The 23,622-nt window shown below is 41.1% G+C and overlaps 1 protein-coding gene across 2 annotated transcripts in view; it reads left to right on the forward strand.

Moving 5' to 3' along the window:
- The window catches only part of LOC306740611 (transducin-like enhancer protein 1), a 17,356-nt gene extending 9,627 nt beyond the window's left edge, over positions 1 to 7,729 (forward strand). For both annotated transcript variants that reach the window (XM_079222831.1, XM_079222830.1), the window contains exons 7-18: positions 181 to 294; positions 587 to 640; positions 851 to 1,000; positions 1,095 to 1,233; positions 1,827 to 2,026; positions 3,356 to 3,432; positions 3,609 to 3,858; positions 4,117 to 4,364; positions 4,625 to 4,772; positions 4,907 to 5,057; positions 5,352 to 5,428; positions 5,685 to 7,729. In XM_079222831.1, coding sequence (XP_079078957.1) covers positions 181 to 294; positions 587 to 640; positions 851 to 1,000; positions 1,095 to 1,233; positions 1,827 to 2,026; positions 3,356 to 3,432; positions 3,609 to 3,858; positions 4,117 to 4,364; positions 4,625 to 4,772; positions 4,907 to 5,057; positions 5,352 to 5,428; positions 5,685 to 5,792 — 1,716 coding nt within the window. In that variant the 3' untranslated portion in view covers positions 5,793 to 7,729. The remainder of the gene's footprint in view (positions 1 to 180; positions 295 to 586; positions 641 to 850; positions 1,001 to 1,094; positions 1,234 to 1,826; positions 2,027 to 3,355; positions 3,433 to 3,608; positions 3,859 to 4,116; positions 4,365 to 4,624; positions 4,773 to 4,906; positions 5,058 to 5,351; positions 5,429 to 5,684) is intronic.
- The last annotated feature ends 15,893 nt before the right edge of the window (positions 7,730 to 23,622 follow it).

The raw sequence follows: 23,622 nt of genomic DNA on the forward strand, positions 1-23,622 counted from the left end.
GCAGGCATACAGCTTAGCACAAACTAAACTACAACATGGCAACATTGTCTCACCTCTGCAAATCCTTTGTCTTGTGTTGTTTTTTTCTTTATCCTCCAAACTCTCCTGACTTCTTTCTTTACTATCTGTTTTGTTTTTTTAATCTCTGCTCTTCTTCTACTCCTCCCTTTTGCTCTGCAGAGTAACTCATTGCTGCCAGAAAGTCTGAGGAATTCAGATAAGCGGCGCAACGGACCAGAGTTTGCAAACGACAACAAGAAGCGCAAGGTTGATGACAAGGACTCTAGCCACTATGTAAGAATTGGGTCTGCTGACTTTGTTTTTGTTTGTGCAAATGTCAAAGTGAGAGAAATGAATATATAATTTGTACGTGCTCATTTGCATATGCAGTGTTTAGTGTTTGTGCAGATGTGTCATTAGTCACACATCAAATGTTAGGAGTGATGGATGTTTCCATTTGGTATTTAGTATCATTGAATATTCACTTGCAAGTTCCTTATATCAGCCTGTTTTAGTGAATCAAAGAAAAGTACATGTTTCTGACAATCTTCTGCATAATATGTAATTGTGCTCCAATTGTTTGCAGGACAGCGACGGGGATAAAAGTGATGATAATTTAGTGGTGGATGTTTCAAATGAGGTCAGTATTTTTTATTTTATTGTTTGTTAATAGTCGTCATGATTGCGGTTGTCCTCTTTGTAGTCTGTGGGTTATGGTTTCTTTAAATGAATCACACTACATTCTCAGTTGTCCATGGGACTAAAATCTTTAATTCAGGAAAATGACAACATCACTTTTGTGCAGTGTTTTGTCCTCAGCTAGTTAACTGAATCTTTGTCTTTTCACCAGGATCCAGCCTCCCCCCGTGGCACGCCTCTCCCCTCCCCTAGAGAAAATGGCCTGGATAAAGCACGTCTTCTCAAGAAAGACCCCTGTAGTCCAGCCTCGACTGCATCCTCAGCCAGCTCCTCCTCCCTCAAGTCCAAAGAGATGACGATGGTAGGGATGGACAACACGCACTTGTTTTGCTTCTTTCATTTAATTTAATTGAGGGTTGATAGTTACATTTCTTATATCTCTCTCTCTGTGGCAGCGAGACAAGGCAGGAACACCTGGACTAAAGTCAAGTACACCCACACCTAGAGGGGACTCCACCCCTGGTCCAAGCTCTACTCCTGGAATCCGGCCCAGTCTATCAAAACCCTCATCCATGGAGATACCACATCCAGCCAGTAAGTAACGTTTAACGGCATAGTTTTACTTTGGAAAAAAACATGCATGTACAGAGCTCCCAGAGTCTGCTTGATATGAAGGATACATCTAATCCACAGACATATTAGATCGGTTAGAAATCTGTTTGCTTCACAGCCATAGGCAGAATTATAACCAAGGGCTCTGCCTGCACCTCTACGGTTTGCTGATTCGGTGATGTCATTTAGAAACCAACTAAAGACATACATGTTTACACTAGCGTTTGTTTAAATACATGCTCTATGGCCTGCTTTTTATCTGTTTTTATTTTCTTTATTTGTTTTACTGTGTTTTTTATATTGCACCATCTTTTAAATGTGTATTTTATTATGATTTCTAAACTATTGTAATGTTTCTTGGCGCCTGTTATGGTCAATTTGGTTTAATTTATGTGTCTCTCGCGATAAGTGCATTATAAATAAACTTTACTTACTTACTACTAGAAACGTGCTGATGATTTGTGGTAATGATGAATCTGTGCTCTTTGATATTTAAGGGATTTTGATCTTGAATGCTCTCTTGGTTGTTACCAGCTTTTTATGTGTCATACTCTTTCCTTCCCTCTCCTCCTCAGCTGCAGGTTTGCGGACCCCCCTGGCTGTACCCGGCCCATACCCGGGTGCATTTGGTATGTTGCCCCATGCAGCAGGGATGAATGGGGAGCTAGCAAGTGCAGCCGGAGCTGCGGCCTATGCTGCTGGTTTGCACAACATGTCACCTCAAATGAGTGTTGCTGCTGCGGCTGCTGTGGCTGCATACGGCCGCTCACCTATGGTAAGTTAAAAAGCATGACTGTTTTGGTAAAATATTAAATACTAACGTATTAAAAAAATGAACCCTCTGCAAAGTATCAAGTCAACATAGGCAGTTAGCTGTATGTAAGATGTTTTGACATATTATTAACTGTTGATTTATAGAATGTGCATAAAATGTTTTATTTGACATTTTCACAATTTGTGCTACAATATTTAATCACAGTGGATGTAGTTAGGATTTTTTTTGACTCTGATCAACAGAAATATCAAAGTGAAATTAAATCTAAATTAAGTACAAATATGAAACACAAAATTATTTAATATTTAATAGAGCCTCCATTGGCAGGAACTCCAGGTATCAGGTTTGCACATCTGGACACTCCAGTTCATATCACATGGTTCTCTGGAAAGCTTCTCATGCTCTGTGAAGTTGCATGGTGAATGTGAGTGCACAGAGTAGAGTAGATTTTCAAGTCAACAGTGGCCTCCTAGTTACTGTACTCCCTGAAGAACCCAGGAAACAGTTGTTGTATTTACAGTATATTATTTTAATTTGTCACAACTGACCCATAGTTACTCTGTGGAAATAATCAGTCTGTTGGAGATTTCTTTTTCCTACCTCTGAATCATACTTTTCAGTAACTCTACAGCAGATTGATTGATCTCTTGTCATCATAATGTAGCTTTTACCAGAAAAGTGATGGTTGCTTCAGTTCCAACAGTTGTTAATTCCAGATATTTAAATTAATATCACTCGTCACCCCTTCAAGTTCGCCTGTTTAAACACAGGGGATCTCGATCCAACTTTGACCATTCTCCTCCTTTTTCTGTTGAAAAATCTAAGTTGCAATCTACTTTAATTTAATGTTTTGAAAGAATTAAAAAAATTGGGAAATTAATGGGTGTGGATACTTTTCTTAAGCACTGTCGATGTTATTCTGCAATGTGTCAGTAGTTGCACAGCTGTATTTCTCTCGTGTGTGATAGTATTTATATAGTGGGCATGCTGATGTGCGCTACGTTCAATCACCTCATCGCTCTTTTCTGTATTAGTTAATTACACTGTTTAAATAGGTTTAGTAGACTCACAGCTGTGTCTGGGCAACACTTGATTGTGTGTGAGTACTGACAGCTCTGCCTCTGTGTGTTTGCTGACTCTTAAACTCGTCATTCAGATTTGGAGGGTGTGTGTGTGTGTGTGTGCGCGCTCCAGACTGTCTGTTTGCTTTGTTCTCATGAGTGTTTGTGTTCTGTTCCACAGGTTAGTATTGACCTTTGTGCATTTTGCCAATGCCCATGGGTGTGTGTTTGCACTGTGCTCATAAAATGTCTGTTCTCTCTTATCAAGGTTGGTTTTGATCCTCATTCGCACATGCGAGTTCCTGGAATGCCTCCCAGTCTGACGGGAATCCCTGGCGGCAAACCGTAAGTGTGTTTGCAGCTGCTTGTTTGTTTAAGGACTGATGCCTTAATTGCCCAATGGAACAACTAATATGTCCTATGAAAAAGTGCTAATTATTACTATTTTCTATATTCTGTCCTCCCTCTTTCATCTTTGCTGTCATGTTTAACCTCCTCTCCATTCTTCTTTCTATCAACAGGGCTTATTCTTTTCACGTGGCGGCCGATGGACAGATGCAGCCGGTACCGTTCCCTCCGGATGCTTTGGTGGGCCCAGGGATTCCTCGCCACGCCCGTCAGATCAACACACTGAACCATGGGGAGGTGGTGTGCGCCGTTACCATCAGTAACCCGACCCGTCACGTTTACACAGGAGGGAAGGGTTGCGTCAAGGTCTGGGACATTAGTCACCCAGGAAACAAGAGCCCAGTGTCGCAGCTTGACTGTCTGGTGAGTGAGTTGATGGTTGGCTTTACAGTACAAAAGTGAGAGAGGTGTTTGTTGTTTTTCCTTTTCCGATGCGAGGGTCCAAGAACGGAGGATGTCGTAAACTGTACAGATTGTAAAGTCCTTTGTGATTTTGGCCTCAACGAATACATTTGAATTGACATTGAATTGTATTAATTGTGATGATATTCCCACAGAAATATTGTGTAAATATACAGATATGCAAGAGATTAACTATGTTCAATGTGTCTGCCACATCAGAACCGAGACAACTATATCCGCTCCTGTCGTCTACTCCCTGATGGTAGGACACTGATTGTGGGAGGTGAGGCGAGCACGTTGTCAATCTGGGATTTAGCCACGCCTACTCCCAGGATTAAGGCAGAGTTAACATCATCAGCACCGGCATGTTACGCTCTGGCCATTAGCCCGGACTCCAAGGTCTGCTTCTCTTGCTGCAGCGATGGGAACATCGCGGTCTGGGATTTACACAATCAGACACTCGTTAGGTAAGAGGAGAGACCTTCATGCATGTACACTTTGAGGGGACATGCTTATTGTCAGTGTGTTCTCTAACCACCTTTCAACCACATATTGACCTTCTTTAGTCAGCAGAATCTCAGCTTTGGCTGATTTAGCACCAAGAGGCAGAATATTTAGCAATAGTACTACAAGAGTGGCTGCTGATGAGAAATATTGAAAGAGCTTCACATTAAAAAGAAAGAAAAACAAATCTTTCTTTGTTTATCTATGAACGTGTATCCTGCAGGCAGTTCCAGGGCCACACAGATGGAGCCAGCTGTATTGACATCTCCAATGATGGCACCAAGCTGTGGACCGGAGGCCTCGATAACACTGTCCGCTCCTGGGATCTGAGAGAGGGACGGCAGCTGCAGCAGCATGACTTTACATCACAGGTACACACTTATATCAACAAACAGTCTTTCATTGACTGACCTTGAACAACTCTGTTATTAAACGTAGTATCCCCAGTGAAACTAAATTAGATTTTAGCTGCTGGTCAAATGTAATGTCTGTCTTTTCTGTCCAGATCTTCTCTCTTGGCTACTGTCCGACCGGAGAGTGGCTCGCTGTTGGAATGGAGAGCAGCAACGTTGAGGTCCTTCATGTCACCAAGCCTGACAAATACCAGCTTCACCTACATGAGAGCTGTGTACTGTCCCTACAGTTTGCCTCCTGTGGTAAGCTACACGTCGATTTACTGATTTACTCCTCCTTGCACCTGTTTTGTAGTCTACTCTACCGTAAAACCATCTCCTTTACAATTTGTGCTTTAGTTGCTAAGTTCTACCTGTGTTTTTTTTTTTTTCTTTACCTTGTTTTTTATATATTATCATGACCGTATAGAGGTAGGCAGGAAATTGGGTTTGTCTATTTTATCGTTTTGTTTTCATTGTAATCTTATCTGGTTATGACGGACATTGTCTACCCTTTTGTTGCTTATTGTGGATGTGTTCGTGTGCATCTCTACCCAGGTAAATGGTTTGTGAGCACCGGAAAGGATAACTTACTGAATGCGTGGAGAACACCCTATGGAGCCAGTATATTCCAGGTTGGGACAACAGATCACTAAATATATTTTTAATATCTTAACATAGATAATAAGAATTTCTTCTGTGATATCATCAAATATTTTATGATAGCCACTGTATAATATTTATCGTTCAGCATTATTAATTGGAATGAGAACACCGTACTGTTATATTTTCAAAACGTTTAAGTACTGCACAAACAGAAGCAGTGACGTATTTTTCGTTCTTTATTTCTGAATAACTTTTCCCCCATTCTATATCTTTCTTTCTCTCCAGTCTAAAGAATCCTCTTCGGTGTTAAGCTGTGACATATCTGTGGACGACAAATACATCGTCACTGGTTCAGGGGACAAGAAGGCCACTGTTTACGAGGTCATCTACTAAAATTATGGAAAGAAAGCAAGGACAGCCGTTTCCACACAGCAGATGGGTTTCTTGACATTTTCAAGTGGAGCAAGAAATCACAAACACGAGTGACCTTGATGGCACGTTCTTTTTTTCGGTTATATCTGCCGAGGTGACACAGGAAGGAGACAAACATTTGACATGCACACATCCGTTGTGATTGTGTTCATGATGCCATATCAGCTGGGAATTAACTGGAGCAGCTGGATGTTTAATGGAAGGAAACATATTTGGATGTTCTTGTCTGCTACTGCTTTCTGCTATGGACTGCAAGGGAATCAGTTACAGGGACCAAACAATGACTGGCACTGCATTGTTTTGACTGGGACCAGCTCATCTGGAGAACACTGCACTGAACATTAGGTTTTAAAACAGACTTGATTCAGTGTTATGACCATGGGCAGAGACCCTTGAAGGAACACTCAACCAGGTGGTTGAATATGTAAACAAATGTCAGACGGAAAGAGGAGAATGGGAACGGAACCTGACAAAATACTGGAGAGACGGAGGAGGACAGTGATTTAACAACATGTTGGTTTTAATTTTGTTGCAGACGGACAATAAATCACTGCCTGTTGATCTCTCTGCTCTGACCTTAGAACCTCAGCTTGCTGTTCTGATACGCCTACACTGAAAAGTACCTTTTTCTGTCTTGACAGTAAGTCCTATTCTCATTAAACTACACTGTAATGATAGCTGTCCACCTACAAACTTAGTGCACACAAGCAATGTAATAAACACTGAGGGCCATGTTGACTTGTCTAGCGCCATGCTATTGTTGAATTCTCTGAGGGGTTTGTTTGATTGTCATGAGACAAAATATGTTTTTATAATTCCTACCGCTTTCAGATGCCAACAAAAAGTATTCACGTGTTTTGGAGAAAAAATTGTTCAAAAGAGAATTTAGCCTAAATGTTGCTACAGAAAGCTTAACTCCCAGAATTTTCTTTGTTCACTATTTCTTATGATCCTGCTTGAAAGAACAATAATTGGAAACCTGAAGGGGGGAAAAGGTTTCTACAGATTGAAATAATCCTCATTTCTATTGATCATCGTTTTTCTAGTGTACTGTTTCTACAGATTTATTTCCCAGTTTATATTTTCACATGGCTGTACTCCACAAGCAACATAAGCCTTCATCATGTCATTTATTTTTAGCCCTTCCCCCCTGTACTTGAGCCATAGTGTGTGTTACCACCTGCATATGTTGACAGAGCCCCACCTTTACTTGCGCTTTAACTGAATTGACCTGAAAACGTTTCAGAGACTGTATTGATCATTAGTCAGCTGGATATCGCTTCAGATTTACAAACTGCCGTTTTGATAGTCTTGTCCAAGTCGAGACATTACCCTGCTGTTTTAATGCAGTTAATTTGCCTGTGCCCTTTTTTACATGACGTTTATAGGTTGAGGTCATAATGATTAGAAATAATAGTCTCAACGTTTCCCTCCCCCACCCCCCCTTCATTTATGTTTTCTTTTTCCTACCATATTCACTAAACAAACCTCTTAAAAACTGAATTTCCTTTTTAAAAATATAAATACTGTCACTTCTTTCTGCTAATATTGTTGAATGAGGGACATTTGTGAAATTGCCTTGAAGTACAACTGTGTCACGTTGTCTTTTAACTTTGCAAAGAAGATTCAAGCCCACAAGCACGGTTCAATTATTAGCCAATAGTCCTACAGAGAAAGGGCCGTCAGTTTCAGCCATTAATCATGACCTTGTGCTTATTTCTGTCTGTTGAATGTTTGTAAAAATGTAAATATTTTTTTTTTTCATACAGGACATGCTTTAGAAATAACAAACTGTTTTTGTACGTCTTTTACATGGAAAGAAATGTCTAATCAGGAGAAATACTAAATGGTCTTAATGCTAGCTAATCTAAAATGATTGAAATATATAGACAATAAATGGGTTGTTTTTTTGTAACTGGAGTGGTCTTTGACTTTCTGGGTAGGTACAAGAACACATTGCTGATCAAATATTTTGGATCCATTATAGATAACAGCTGGAGTCTCAGAGTTTGGACTTAAATAAAAGTTTGATGGTAAAAGTTAAAGCTTGGATAGGTAACATTGGAGAAACCAGCAAGAGTACACTACATTTAAAAGATTCTACTGAAGAACCCAGCCCAGTGTTGACAACTCTTTTTCCAATGAATGCAGATGGCAGCACTAGCTGTCGCCAAATCTAGTGAAAGTCGCAGAGTCGTCATCACTGATTCATCACTGCATCCCTTCAGGCCTCCCTGCAAAGCATCCGGTAAAGATGGTGGTTCAGGAACGGCTGAAATGTACCTGACTGGGATCAAGCCTTTGCAGGTATTAATGTGAATGTGACTCCACTTGACACGTCAAGCAATTTAATTGAATTTTTGTTATTCTTTTCTTTTGCTTGAGTATGAAAGTGGAGTGGTTTTCTAATATTGTAACATTGTTTTAATGAAATAACTCTGCTAGACTGCAAGGGCTACATGCCAAATATTATTGTATCTTTAATCCACTTGTCTACTAAACTCTCATTTATTGGTGAAATGAAGACAAGATAGAAGTCTGACTACAAAAAGTCCCCCCGGTCTTGTTTTTGCAGCATTTAGAGCGTGTTTATTTTCTTCTTGAGGATTCTGTGTTTTTTTTTTACTTCTGCTTATACACACATGATTGTTACACACTGGCGTAGGTTTCCCTTCCAATCATTAACGGTAGGTGTTGGGCGCCTGACAGAAGTGTAAATTAAAAGTGTAACTTCTACCGTGTCATTTTAAGTGAAAGCTACCTGAAACAGTTAGAGGGTTTGCCCGGATAGCCTCCTAAAGGCACAAGATTCACAAAATACATCAAACCGAACACATTTTCATTCACTTGTTACTGCCGTCCATTCTTCAATATAACTGATCAAATCAAAAACAATCTATGGTGAAGACTTCATATGGTCTTGGGCACCATGTCCATGAACAAAAGACGGTTTCCCATGCATTAGAATGGGGTAGTCCGTATTGTTTCACCTAACATCGCACTCTTTGCAACTGATATTGCAGGTGATTATATACCACAACGCATTCCTCCAAAAAAGTTATTCCCAGTCGTGATCTTCACGTCCCTTTTTGATATGTGCACAGCCAAACATGAAAGAACTGAAGGTACCCATTGAATTCAGGTTTCTCCAGCAGAAGTCGAACTTTCTCAGCTGGTTTTTAAAATTCCAGAGACTGAAAAAGGAAACCTGGTTTTACATTTACCCAGAATGTTCTTGAACCAGACTACGGCTCATTCCTTCGAGTCATGCAGTAACACTGCAGCTTTGTTCATCCTGCGGTACCACATGACCAGTCTACATTGTTTTCCTGCCTTTAGGTTCAGCTCCAGCCTTTGTGGTTCTGAATAGCATTAAGTGGGTACAGGGAAAGAATGAAGAAGCTGGGTGGCCCACTCAGCCAACTGGGGATGTTTCAGTTTCCAGGACAGAGAAGTTACCGGTGAGCTTTTGTAGATTTTCCTCTTTTTTTTGTTGCTTGTGTGGTATTGATATGGAGATATGGATAGTAGCAGAACAGAGCAGCTGTTCAAATCGACTGTGTTAAATAACCAAGTCCAATCCTTCCGCTTAATACTAAGACCCACAACAAACAGACTAGCTCTCCCATGATGTAAACTGTAAATCTGATTAATTACTGTGAATATATAATTCTGGCTATCCACGCCTCTTGTACACACACACACACACACACCGTTGTTCAGTATGAGGTGATTATGTGGCAATTACAGCAGTCGCTGTGACAAAATGAAAGCGGATTCTTGTAGAAGAAAATGTAATTCCAAGTTTTCAGTCTTTACAGAGATTGCTGAGCTCTGAATCGCAGCGTTCTCTTTTGATCATCACCACTGCTGCCTCTCTCCGATACACAGACGGATTATTCCCCCTAAATCTCCTTAATCCCTAATCCTATTTATCTCAACACTACACACAAAAAGGTGCTCTCTTCCCACTGCTCAGCTTACGTGTACAGTACGGATGAGAGTATACTTGTATTTCTACATTTAAGAGGACCAGTTCAGGACACAATTTAGTGACGGTTCAGGCTGCGCTCACTTTGAAATGCTTATAGACTTTTTTTTTTTCTGCTTCTAGCTATTAAATATTGGGGATCCGTACATGTACAGAAAACAAAAGAGTGTGTGATGAAGTGTGTATGTATAGTATGTTCTTAGTGGCTTCATTATTTGTGTAATTTGTTGGCAGCCTGAGGCCATAAATATTAAACACCTACATAAATAAGATACCGTGAAACCGCCTTCACTTCAGTGGAAATGAATAATGCACATTCAGGTGAATAAAATAAAAGCTCTTTTCCACAGCTCATCACAAAAATAACTATTAAAACGCACTCATCTACATTAAGGACCGTTGAATATTATGATTATTCCAATTTATCGCGAACATGTTAGCAAATTTCAAGTGTGATTTTAGCCACCTGATGAAAATAATTTAAATATTCAAGCTTTATTAATTTAACTGCTCTCCGTTACATCTTGAGAGAAATATCTGTCTCACCAGCTAGTCCTTTTTTGTGTTTCGTTTGGTGGGTTTTAACAGAGCTTTTTGGTGAAAAAAAAACAGCGCTAATAAGAGCGGTGAGAGTGAACCAAAACAGTACAGCTGTGGACTGGAAAATCAAAACTACTACTCTATAAAGCTGAGAGGAATTGATTCACTACTAGCAAACCCTTTCATATTGCCCTGTGAATTTGATCAATTGTTGACTTAAACAAATTGATTAGTGCATCTGAAGTTGATAAAGGCACCGTATAAGATGGTGTTGTACTGGCAGATGGACCATAACTTTGCATGTTAGACATGCAATCTAACCCATTTTTTTCTTATTATTGATCCCTCATCTTATAAATCAATGGATTTTTTTAGAAATTTTCCCCAGCTGAATTTATCCTTGAGACATGTCATGCTGTTTTTCGTTGAGTTTGAAAGTAAGTCTCAACCATCATTGAAATGCTATTAAAATTGTCTTCACTGTATTTGCACATATACAGTAGAACAGTATGAAGACACGCTCCAAAGCACCCAGATTAAATTAAATTCACACAAATACGAGCAGGGAGATAATGAGAGTGCAGCTGCTGCCATTGTGAATTAAACCAGTTCTTTAAAACCATTACATCCTGTTATGTTGTCTTCAAGCCTCCTCTTCCTCATGTCCTTTCTCCTCCTTTCTCTAGTCCTCCTCTCAGTCTCATTTATGTTTCCCTCCTCCCTCTGTCCTACCTTCTCCCAAAGCCTTTGTCTACCCAGATGTATTTCACTTTCCTTGTTTCTTTTTTCTTTTCTATTTGTTCCTCCAGGCCCCTCACCCCCTCCTCCTCTCACATTTGTATTTGTTTGCCTGAAGTATCCATCTTTTACTTGATAAACCGATTTTCTCTCCCTTCGTCCCATAAAAAATACTCTCCTATTCCTCTTCTCCCCTGAGTTTATTGGCTTTCCCCCCTCTTTTCCTCCCATCTTTTGCCAAAACCTGGAACTGTATACCCTGTGCTTCACACTTGTGTGTGTGCTAATGAGCTTAGAGCTGTCTCCCTCCCAAGGTGAGGTGCCATGCTGAGGTGAGCAGCACTGCTGGAGCTGCAGGTATCAGCCACAAACACCTGCCTGGTTGAGCACGACCACACGCACACACGCACATACGCACATACGCACACACGCACACACGCACATACGCACATACGCACAACCAGAGGAAACTCATTTCTTCTCTCAAACTCCTACACATAAATGCAGAATAACGCTTTACCTTTCTCTCGCACATACAGACAGTGCACACACACACACACACACACACACACACACACACACACACACACACACACACACACACACACACACACACACACATCAAATACAGTATGTTCATATGCACACACACACTCAACTGACTGCTGCACAAGGGCGATAGCACAACTCTGTCCTGTCAACATACAGGATAATCAGCTGCTGGGGATTGTGGGTAAGCTGTGATAATCCCTCGCATGGAATATGGAAAGCATCAGAGAGTTATTCAATAGGACAGAGATAAAGGTGTGTGTGTGTGTGTGTGTGTGTGTGTGTGTGTGTGTGTGTGTGTGTGTGTGTGTGTGTGTGTGTGTGTTTTCCATCTCCGCATCTCCACCTGCAGCTGACATACATCAGTCTACGGTACACCAGCAGCTAAACGTGAGCCCATCCCCCTTCCAGAGAAGATGCAGCTGCTGAAATGGTTGCTGCCAGAAAGAGTCACTAAGTCTTAATTAGGAACTACATCCCGAACGAGCCTCATTTAGTCAGAGAAACACCAGGGACTACTACATCATATTTATCTGTCAAAGGGGAAACTCGTCTCAGAACAGAGCCTCCAACTCACATCTTCATCAGCACAGTGAGTCAAATGAGGATAAAGGGGCTTTAATGTGATGTACCGGTAGATTCCTTTTGTAAAAAAAAAAAAAAAAATGACTGTACTTAGTTTACTCAAAGTTTACTCCAGACACATTTTGTGTGGCCACTGAATGTGTCATTTTATGCATTAGATTGTTATTTCACAAACACTTTCTAAAATGTTTGCATGTGGTGGGAAATCCATCACCTATGGTGGAACTGAGCAACAGTAGAATAAAAAAAATAAAAAAAGGAATAGGAAACTTTCCCGTGCTTCATTAGGATACAAAATAAAATAGGACTCCTTTGTCCCGCTCTGGGTCATGCTAATCCCCTATCTTCTTTCTTTTAGCCGAGGCTCTGTGACTACACACACAGACCTGGAGGGAAACATTTTCCTTAATTATGCCGGAGGAAACCGCCAACATCGGAAGTCGATCCTAAACAGTTTTGGTCCTCCCCAGAGTCCGGATTTTCAAGGGTTTTAATCAGTTAAATATACGCGTGGCTAATCTGAAGGGTAATCTCACTAACACTTTTTATAGGATTGCTCGATGCAGCAAGGATTACCGCACCACAGATCACAACCTGATTTCCATAATCCCCTTCTTCTGATAAAACTCTGTTTGTCCCCATCTCCTTTTTTTTTGTCAGACTGTGTAACATCACCCATTTATTTCTTGATTGTTTTGGTGTAGCTGCTCTAAAGGCTGATTTATCCATCCTAACTCACTGTCTTACTCCCACAATCAAATGGGAAAAATACACAATGAACTGTAGATAAAATGACAATAGGTGCATACACGTAGAAGAGCTGTTTATGGCAGTCAGTCTCTACCACATCATAATTATTATCATAATGGAATATCATGGCCACAATTTAATTACTTTCTGTTATTGCCGGATTACATTTCCGTCAGTATAAATCTGCAGAAAGGAAAAAGTTGCATCATGAAGTGAAGGAAATGTGTTTCAGGTTTTTATTAAATCACAAATTAAAATAAAGAAAGTGTGAGCCTGATCTAACAGGAAATCCTATTTGTAGGAAAATAAATTGGTCGGTCGGTTGTATGAAGAATGCAGAATATGTGTGAAATATATCTGAACAAAAGTTAAGTAAAGGTATAAATGGGTGTGACACCAATTTCCCATTCAGCATTGTAATTTTTTGTAAAGGATGCACATAAGAGAATCAATCTAAAATACTGATTACAAGGATAGTTATAAAGGTGATAATAAAAACAAAACAATAAACACCTGTAAACGTTCAGTTTGTTTTCTTGAAAACCACATTTTTTCATGTATGTCTGTCTGTGCAACATATTTGCTAGTTTGATTTGAATTTTTTGTATCTCTTGCTGTCTTTCCTCCATTTTCCGCTCCAATGGTCCAGAGAATCCCCTCATGTGGGGAGAAGCTATGATAAAGTAAGCAGAGGGGAGGTGGGGGAGGCAGAGATGGAGGGAAAGGAGGAGTAGGAAGAGGAGGAGGAGGAGGGGAAAATGAAAAGAAGAGGAGTGACGGTGAGAACGCTGGAGACAGAAGAAGACTGAGAATTAGGCTGGGAGTTGAATATGTTCAAGTGAGGAGAGACAGAAGAAAGGCCATCAACAGGGGGACAACAAGGGAGGGAGGAGGGGGAGCGGAGGGAGCACAGACGTTCAGTGGTGATGATGCTGGAAATGGGGCTTTAACTGTATTACGCGCTGGCAGCTCCATCTCCATCACTTTGTGGGTGAGTGTGTAAGCTCATGCATTTACTCGAAGTCTGTGTGTGTGTGTGTGTGTGTGTCTGTGTGTGTGTGTGTGTGTGTGTGTTACACCCATGAGACCACTGCTCAGCAATAATCAGCCTCTATCTCTCTCCTGATCCATCTCCACCTCTATGTTTCCCTTGCTACAATCCTCCACCTCGCTCTCTTCTATTTTTCACTCTCCCTCACACACCCACTTCACACAAACACACGAGCACACACTCAGATAGTTTAGATAAATGTGTGTGTGTGTGTGTGTGTGTGTGTGTGTGTATGTGTGTGTGTATGTGTGTGTGTATGTGTGAATTGATTCAGCATTTGCCCTTTCTAAGCATTCTACAAGCTCCATTGACCTCTCACTCTTCACTGAGCAGCATCTGTTTCACACTCCACTACTGCTGTATGCCATATCACTCCATCTCTCTCTTTCTCTCTCTCTCTCTCTCTCTCTCTCTCTCTGGATTCACGTGGCCTCTCTGTCCTCGGCTGTCCTCTTTCTTTTGTCTTTCATTGCTCCCCTTAGTTTCACACTGTTTTGCATTTGATTTCTTTTAAGCCTCTTTTACCCACTGTTTCTCTTTTCTCTCTCTCTCCACTCCTCCCATGCTCCATATTGATTAAGGCTCAGTTAGACAGAGTGAAACATCTTAAGAGTTTACAGTCTGTCGATGAAAGGGTCCTGAATTTAAAAAGCCTAATTGGTTGATGGCTTATGGTCCTATTATGGTCTAATCTGTGGTCTATCCACGAGATGGGAAAGATTGTGTTTTTCATTAAATGTTAATACATGCCATGTGACCGCCTTTAGGTAACTTTTTCACCATCAATCAAACCAGACCACAATCTTTCCCTCACTTTCCTGCACATTTTTTTTACCTCTTCTTGGAGGATCTTCCCAATGAAGCCATGACATACATGACACCCTATATTCCTCAACTGCAAAACAAAATTAACATATGTGTGTTTATTCTTTTGAACACACACACACACACACGCACACACCATGAAACACAAAACAGAAGGCCTCTGTTTTGTCACGGTGCTGTCAGGTAGCACTGACTCTGAATAAAGGCAGTTAGTGTGCATCTCTAATTTCCTCTGGAGAGACTGCAAGACGGGCTGTGACTCACAGCTCAGAAAGGAGATAATTGCTGTTTCCTCCTCACCTCTCTTCCTCTCCATCTCTCCATCCCTCCATTCTTCCCTCGACTTTCTCTTTTTTTTCCCTCTGCTCTTCCTCTTCAGCTGAGTGATTACCCCTCATTAAAAATCAGAATAAAACATTGTTAGCGCACATCGTTAGGGCGCTCTCTCCCGCCTCTCTCTCACCCACTACTCCGTCGTTAGCACTCAGCACCGGCGCTAAACGAGCGGCCTTTGAGGAATGTTATTCTAATTCCAATTAGCTCTTCAGGCTTGGAGGAAAGCCAAGTCCCAGAGAAAAACACCGAAGCTACGGGCACACGCGCACCCATGAGAAGCAAAGAAGGGCATACACACAGAAGAGCAAGCACACATGCTTGACACAAAACACACACACACACGCACACACACAAGCTACGTGCACGCTCATTTTCAAGAGACCAAACACACACTCAACTGACACACACTGAATACTCTGAGAATAGCAGCGGCTAATGGCTTTGGCAGCACTCTCATAGGGACCTGAAGAGCAATTAGGCTCCAAACTACACATTGTAAATCCCCTCTGATTAGAGTGTGTGTGTGTGTGTGTGTGTGTGTGTGTTAAGCGCTGTTTATCTGCCACCAATTACCTCGCCCTGCCACAAGAGACGCACACTGGATAAATGGAATCTATAAACACACACACATACACACACACAGGCAGACTTAGGCAGAGTCACACACACTCTTGCATGCACCCAGGTAATTGTGCACAGTCATATAGCAAACACACACACACACACACGCTCACACAGAGTAGCTGTCTTATCAGTTTATGTTGGTGTGACTGGAGGATTTAGTCACATGACCTGCAAGACAGGAGCAGCCAGGCGCCAAAACTAATTTCCACCTTCAAAGACTCCCTTATCTCCTCAGACGCTGTGTGTATATATATATATATATGTGTGCTGGTGTGTGTGTGTGTGTGTGTGTGCCTGCATATGTATTTGCCAGCGTGTGTGTGTGTGTGTGGTTGATGATCTGATGTCCTCTGACAGAAAGACTCACAGCAAATCATGTATCACTGTTTCATCGGCATCTCTCTCACACACACACACACACACACACACACACACACACGCACACACACACACACACACACACACACACACACAAAGCAAGGTATAGCGTGAGACTGATAGACAGATAGAAAGGACACACACACACACACACGTGCAGTACAGGGGGAGGTGGAGACAGTAAGAGGGAATAGCAGATAGTGAAAGATGTGAAGAGTGGCCAGAGATGGATATAAAGAAGAAGGGAGACAAATCTGATTCACTGTCATATTTCTTTCAAACGACAGATTAAAAAAAACCTTCGGGCCTGACAAAGCTCAAAGTTCAGGAGGTACGGAGACGAAAAAGATAACAAACTGTTTTCCAACAGCTCGTGTTTTTACAGGAAGTCTCCTCCGATCTGTGAGGGAGAATATCAAAGGTGAGCACAAGCAGAAAACAACCGGCGGAAAAACACCACACCTGAAGGTACGAGGTTTTCAAGCGCCAGCCGCGGCGCTGATGGTGTGTTGTATATTTCATGGTGCTCTTTTGAAGTTGTCCCTACATTTTCCACCGGCTCTTCAAAGGTCGAGACTGCAACAGCGTTTCATCATCCCCACCTCGGTGTACACCCTGACTTTCTCCACATCCTCACCACTCTCGTTGATGTTTCACTCATGTTGTATTCTCTCTCTTCTTTTCTGGCTCTTTCTCTGTCAGCAGTGATTTATCTCAAATCAAATGAAAGTAAAAATGAAATCCAATCATACTTAATGCTTAGTGACCGATCTGTGATGCTCCGAAGAGGCGCAAAGAGAGCAGACAGGGAGTCGAGAGAAGAAGAGCATGTGCCTTCCTGACCTACATGATGAAGCAAAAATTTAAACGAGAGACCAAAGGAGGATAATGTGGGTGTTTATGTGCGTAAAGGCCAAAGTAGCTGCAAGCTACTTGCTTAACATATGTGTGTGTGTAAATGCTCATGTTTGAGTGAACATGTGTGCTTCCTGGATTCATTGCTTCCAGTCTAACTGTATACCAGGAACCATTTACGTGTAAATAGCTGTGTAATGTAAAATAATGGATTTTCAGGTGAGTGATGACTGTAATTGCTCTGCTAATGATATACACAAAGTCAGACGGGGGGGTGATTGTGTGTCCATATACTGTAAAAGTGTTTGCAGGATACTCTGTTTGTGATCTATTTGTTCTTGTTTCCTTGTCTTCATTGCTGTGTGCGAATTGTTGTCCACATCATATCCATTAGCATCCTCCTGACCTGGAGCTGTTCCAGCCAATCAGATTTTAGTGTGCTGTCAGCAGGTGTTGTCAGCCCGCTGTGAGATTTATCAAAGTGACGGAGCGCACCGCACAGCACGACAGCAGCATTTATCTCTCGCTCTCGCTTGCTATTCTCTCTCACCACACGCATGCACGCACACACACAGGCGCACGCACACACACATGCACACACACACAGGCACACGCGCACACACACACACGGCCACATGAGAATCACATCAGCATCACTTTATTTACTGCGGAAGCAAAGGATGCGCATGCTGAAGAAGAGAAATACTGACAAGTCAGGTCATAGACTACTGTGAACAAACAGACGCACAATGTGAGGCAAACAAGATGATGATAATTATGATTATAATAGCAACAACTGTAATAATAATAATTATATAAATAATAATAAAAAGAAGATTAAGAATGTCTGTAGCTCCGAGCGCTTTACAATAGTAAGAAACAGACACAAGACAAGGGTTGACCGAATAGCTAACTAATATTAGCGTGAGTTGTCACATTTTACAGCTTGAAAACAAATGAACAAATACAGATTAACATCAGTAATGGTAATAACCTAAACAAACTAAGCAAAGCAAGTGACTCAAAGGGTACTTTCACAGCTTTGTTCATCATTCGTATCTGTAACAACAACATTACTCACCCAAAGATTCTAAATAAGAGGTGAGCATAGTCACTGTGATGTTATCCATTGGTTCATGGACAGAGGTGTTTAAGCCTCTATGTTCAGCATTTCAGCCATCGCCATCTTATTTATTGCACCCACAAGCGATAAGAGAGGGAGGAGCTAAGTACAACTGATTGCTGGATAAGTAATTTTTTAGTTGATCAAAACGTTTATAATGAACTTTCAGGAAATGAAAACACAGTGAAAGGGTAAACGTTGTACGACCAAACACAGCTGCACCAGACAAGGCCGCAGTAGCGACCTGATAACCACAACGTAGCCGAGCCCTGAAGCATACCCTGCTTTATCGTCTCTTTTACTCTGAAGGTGACCTTAGTTTATGAAATGAACATTGTGCTGTATTGAGGAAGACTTGAATCTACCGTCTGAGACCATAAACATGTGTTTACAATGTTTCCTGGGGTAAACACATCAAGTGAGAAGTCAGCTTAATACTTCTGTTTCTTGCTCCGCAGATAGGACGGTCAAACCTGAGAGTAAGTTCCACGTTGTGTGAAACTGAAATCCTTCTTTAAGTTATCAGTTAAAAATGCTCACTGGAGTTGACTCACTGATATCTTGGGATCAGTTTTCCACATTTTAGACAATAGTTGACAAAAGCTGTGGTTCTGAACTTTTCAATATATAGTGTGCTCTTTCTACGAACTTAAATGTCAGAATGTGTTATTGCAACTAAAAAAAAAAAGTTAAGCAACAGTTTTTACAGAGTGTGTCACCAATAGTCATCAACTCTGATTAATAAAACCTCATAATTCCAAGTTAACAATATACACGCATTGGTGCGTTAAGGACATGGATGCCTCCTAACACTCTATTCTGCTCAATTGAATGCATCAAATTGTCTAAATACAATCTCTGACTGTAAGTTTGACATGTACATGACTTCAAACTGCTTTTTTTCTTTTAGGTTGATTGCACACAAAACGTTTCACATTGTAAGAATTTCCCCTCAGGACAGATACACACAGACACACACCATGCCAACCATGACCTTTGACCTTTCACTGTGCCATGACCCCATCATGATGATGTACAGCAACCTCATCGTTTCTATGGAAACATGAACTAGATGCACATAGCAGCGCCACAGGGGAGTGAGTGCACGTGACACACACACACACACACACACACACACACACACACACACACACACACACACACACACACACACACACCCATATGCACTCTAATGGGGCTCTCCATCTGTCTATGTAAATCAATCCTGACCTTTGCTGAACTCTGGCTGTGCAGTTTGACAGTTAATCACTTGATAAGTGTGTTGTGAGCATGTGTGTGTGTGTGTGTGTGTGTGTGTGTGTGTGTGTGTGTGTGTGTGTGTGTGTGTGTGTGTGTGTGTGTGTGTGTGTGTGTGTGTGTGTGTGTGCATATAAGCTATTGTCTCTTATTTAGTGTAATTGAGTACAGAAAAACAGCAGACCACCAAACCATCAGGAAAAATGAAGAAGCACGGTTCGTGTGTGTGTGTGTGTGTGTGTGTGTGTGTGTGTGTGTGTGTGTGTGTGTGTGTGTGTGTGTGTGTGTGTGTGTGTGTGTGTGTGTGTGTGTGTGTGTGTGTGTGTGTGAGGGAGAGAGAGAGAGAGCAAAAGAGTGTTGGTGTTTTTCTTTGTTTGTGAGCAGACAAACAAGTGAACAATGGACAACAGTAATGTGTTCACTGTAAATTCTTACATTAAGGATACAGTTTAATTCTTTGAGTTTTTAATCTGCATGTCCATCTATTAGGAACCATAATTTTCTTGTTTAGTTTACTCCTGGTATAAAGTTGTGTTGTGAGATTCCCACTAAAGAATGAACAAATTACCAGAGACTAACTTAGCGTAGTGACCCTATTTATACGCAATACAATATTCACGTTTTAAGTAGGGGATCTTGAAGCATCCCCCTTGAGTGCTAGAAACAGGAAAGAGAAGTCGGAAACTAATAAAATGCAGTTCTCAAATGGGGGTACGTGTATATACCCCTGGGGGTATGTGATTTTTTTTTTTTAAGAAAATATTTAAAATTAGCATCCATTAAAAAAAATCCTTAATAATAAATATTTATATAAGTGTAAGTTCCTGAACTGAATTATATATATTCTAATTTAAACCAGACACTGATGGCCCAACGATGTGCATTACATATTTTGTTCAACCAAAAATGCTTTGCACTGGTTGAAAAAATATTTCACATGGGGTACATCACTGAAAAAAAAGGTTGAGAACCACTGAAATAGAAGAAAACACAATGTTGGTTTGAGCCTTGTCAGGAACATATAATACAGCTATGTGTCACCTGTACGTATGTTTACCTCAGAGTAATAGTATTTTTGATAAACTAGATGGCAGCTGCTCTAAACCAAATCAATGCTACATTCCTGTGTAAACAACATGTCAATATCACCGCCCCTCATCTGTGTAGTGTGGTCAATATGTCAATAGAATTTCTCGATGAGATCTCTATATCTTGTGTGGGTTTGAAGGGTCATTATGTCAGTGGGTGTCTGCTTTGTGTGCAGACACACGCACACAAAGATATGCCGATGGTCTGCTTGTGGATTTGATAGATGAATGCGAATGCAAACAACCTGCCTTTTCTTTTAACCCTTTAACTCAGATGTTTCATTTTCAAATTCCAGTGGGGATACTGCCACAGACAGGAATACTGATGTGAAGCGTATTTAGTTTATAGAAAGGGAGTCTATGGACATTGATTGCAGCTGGAGTTTATTGACAAGACATCAACAAAACACTGTTTAGACACTGTGAAGAATGCAGCCTGACATCCTGTCAAATACTGTCACATCAACTTTAAATCTTACCAGACATTTAGTTGTCAGGTGCAATACACACAGATAAATACACACTCACTCAAACTCACACACACAAGATGAACCTAATCAAGGTATTCTGTCAGATTAAGACACATCATAAAACTGCCTCAAATCCACGCCCGTCCTTCTCCAGAGTTAACAGAGCGGTCATTGAGATAAACCGAACTACAGTCTCTTCCCTGTCATTACACTGAATTATAACTGCTTTACTGTTCATGGCGGTTTTAAAGGCCTTGTGCACGGTGTGGCTTGCCTGTCTCGTAGGCTAGATTTCTACCGTTGTACTTGTATTGCAATAGTATACACCATTTCACATGTTTTGCTTTCAACTAAATCAGAAAGTGAAATTAAAATCAAACTGACATGTGGTGTTGATATTCTAACAAACATTTATTTCTGATTCAAACCTGAAAACTTGTCCGTTTCACCAGATTTCAGTATTTCCTGGGGAACAGACTCAACATAGTCCAGATTTAAGAATGTGCTTTCGGATGAAGTCCACAACTCTTTGGCATGTTCAACATTACAAACTCAGGTTAAGACATCTAAACTCAAATGTAATGTTCCAGCCATAATCTTTTTTTTTAATGATAAAGCCTCAACATGTGCTTTCCAAGAAATTAAATACTAACGCTACAGGACTACAGTACAATAAGTCAGTCTTGTCTTATAGGAGGCTGCTGCCCTCTTGCCTGCGGAAGTGTAATAGCAGACAGTGTCGTAAAGCATCAGATCAGACCATCAATTGTTGGAACAATTTACAGGAAGTTGTGCCTTTAGACAGAAAAAAAAGTCTTGGTTTTCAAGATTGAAAGATCAACATAGATGCCATTAAGTATATTAAACCAAATTATTCCTGCTAAAGATGTTGTGACAATATGTCTCTTTGTTTTAACACCAAGATAGCAGCTTATGGGATCTATTTACAATATAAAGTGTGTGTTTGTTAGTATTCGCGGCGTATGTGTGGGCGCATTTGTGTATGCTCTGACGTGGATGTCGATTTAGACGATTTAGACAGACAGTGTGTCGTCACAGATGTCCTCAGAGTGACCAGTGGTCCCGTTTTCTGACCTCTGACCTTTCCAGATGGTGAGAACCCACTCCCTCTATCAGTCTGTGTGTGTGTGTGTGTGTGTGTGTGTGTGTGTGTGTGTGTGTGTGTGTGTGTGTGTGTGTGTAAAAGTCTGACAAACTGACTGATGAGGTTTGAAGGATGTGCCACAAGGGTTTGTATTAATTTAATCTTATCTAACATTTTCAGTTATTCATCAATGGTTCGGGGAATTGTGGAACGAATGCAAGAGGCCACCGGACACAGGATACAGCTCCTTTTCACTCCAACCACTCAAACGCATAGAGCATGAAATATAAAGCTTGAAAATGATGCTTGAGTTTATATGGAGCTCCATTGTAAAATCAAAACAGAACCTGCTCTCTCTCCTCTACACTGATATATTCATTACTGTCATTAACCTTTCTGCTACACAGTCCCCTTATCTAATTATCCCCCTGTTACTGCTGAACACACACACACACACACACACACACACACACACACACACGCGCACACCAATCTCAGCTGCTACTCCCCACACACCCCATCCCCACCTCCACTACCCCACATGTTGTTTGACAAATGAGTGGTCTCGCCTCATCAAGCACACAACAATGTAAACAGATGGGAGGTGGAGACAGGGACCCGTGCCAGCTCTAAGCACACACACACACACACACACACACACACACACACACACACACACACACACACACACACACACACACACACACACACACACACACACACACAGTGCAAAATCCCTAACATATGTTGCATTTATTCAAACAGTCAAGCTCGGAGACATTGCAGACGCTCAGGGAGTATGGCTAACAGGAGGGTCTTTTAGAGCAGCAACCAAGATAAGATTATGTGATTCATTGATTTGCCTCCTCCTTTGTGCCTTTATGCTGGTGGTGCAGATTGCTTTTGTATGAGCGACAGACAGACAGACAAACAGACAGACAGATAGGCCGATAGATTGACAGACAGACAGATCGATAGATAGATATATAGATATAGACAGATATATATATATATCCCATACCGGTGTCTGCCCTCACCAGGGTTCGTTAGTTTGTCGTACTAAAAGATACTCTAAGGAGTCAGTTGTTCCTTTTTTTCCGGTATCAAACAAGCCTGTTTTCTTTACCCTCTTGTCCAAACGTGATCATTTCTCGTTCCAAAAAAAAGAACAAGCTTTGCTTTGGCTCTTCAGAAACCTACAGCATGTGTGACGTCACGGAAACCACTGCCATGTTTTATACGGGTATGACAGATAACCTACTTCACTATTCAGTATCAGTATATTGATGTTGAGGAGTGATCAAGGAAAGTGCAGCCCAGTCAGTGCCATTTGAGGTCATTACAGCACAATTAACCTCTGATAGCCTATAACGTCACATGGTTTCTTTGTGGCTATTTAGCAAATGCTATGTGGCTGGTAACGTGTCCATGGGCCAGGGTTTAACTCCTCAAATTGGCAGATGACAATATGGACATTATATTAAGCAGGCTAGAGTTTCAATATCTTAACAAGCGTAAACATTAAC

Source organism: Taurulus bubalis (genome assembly GCF_910589615.1).
Source record: "Taurulus bubalis genome assembly, chromosome: 8".
Lineage (NCBI taxonomy): Eukaryota > Metazoa > Chordata > Actinopteri > Perciformes > Cottidae > Taurulus > Taurulus bubalis.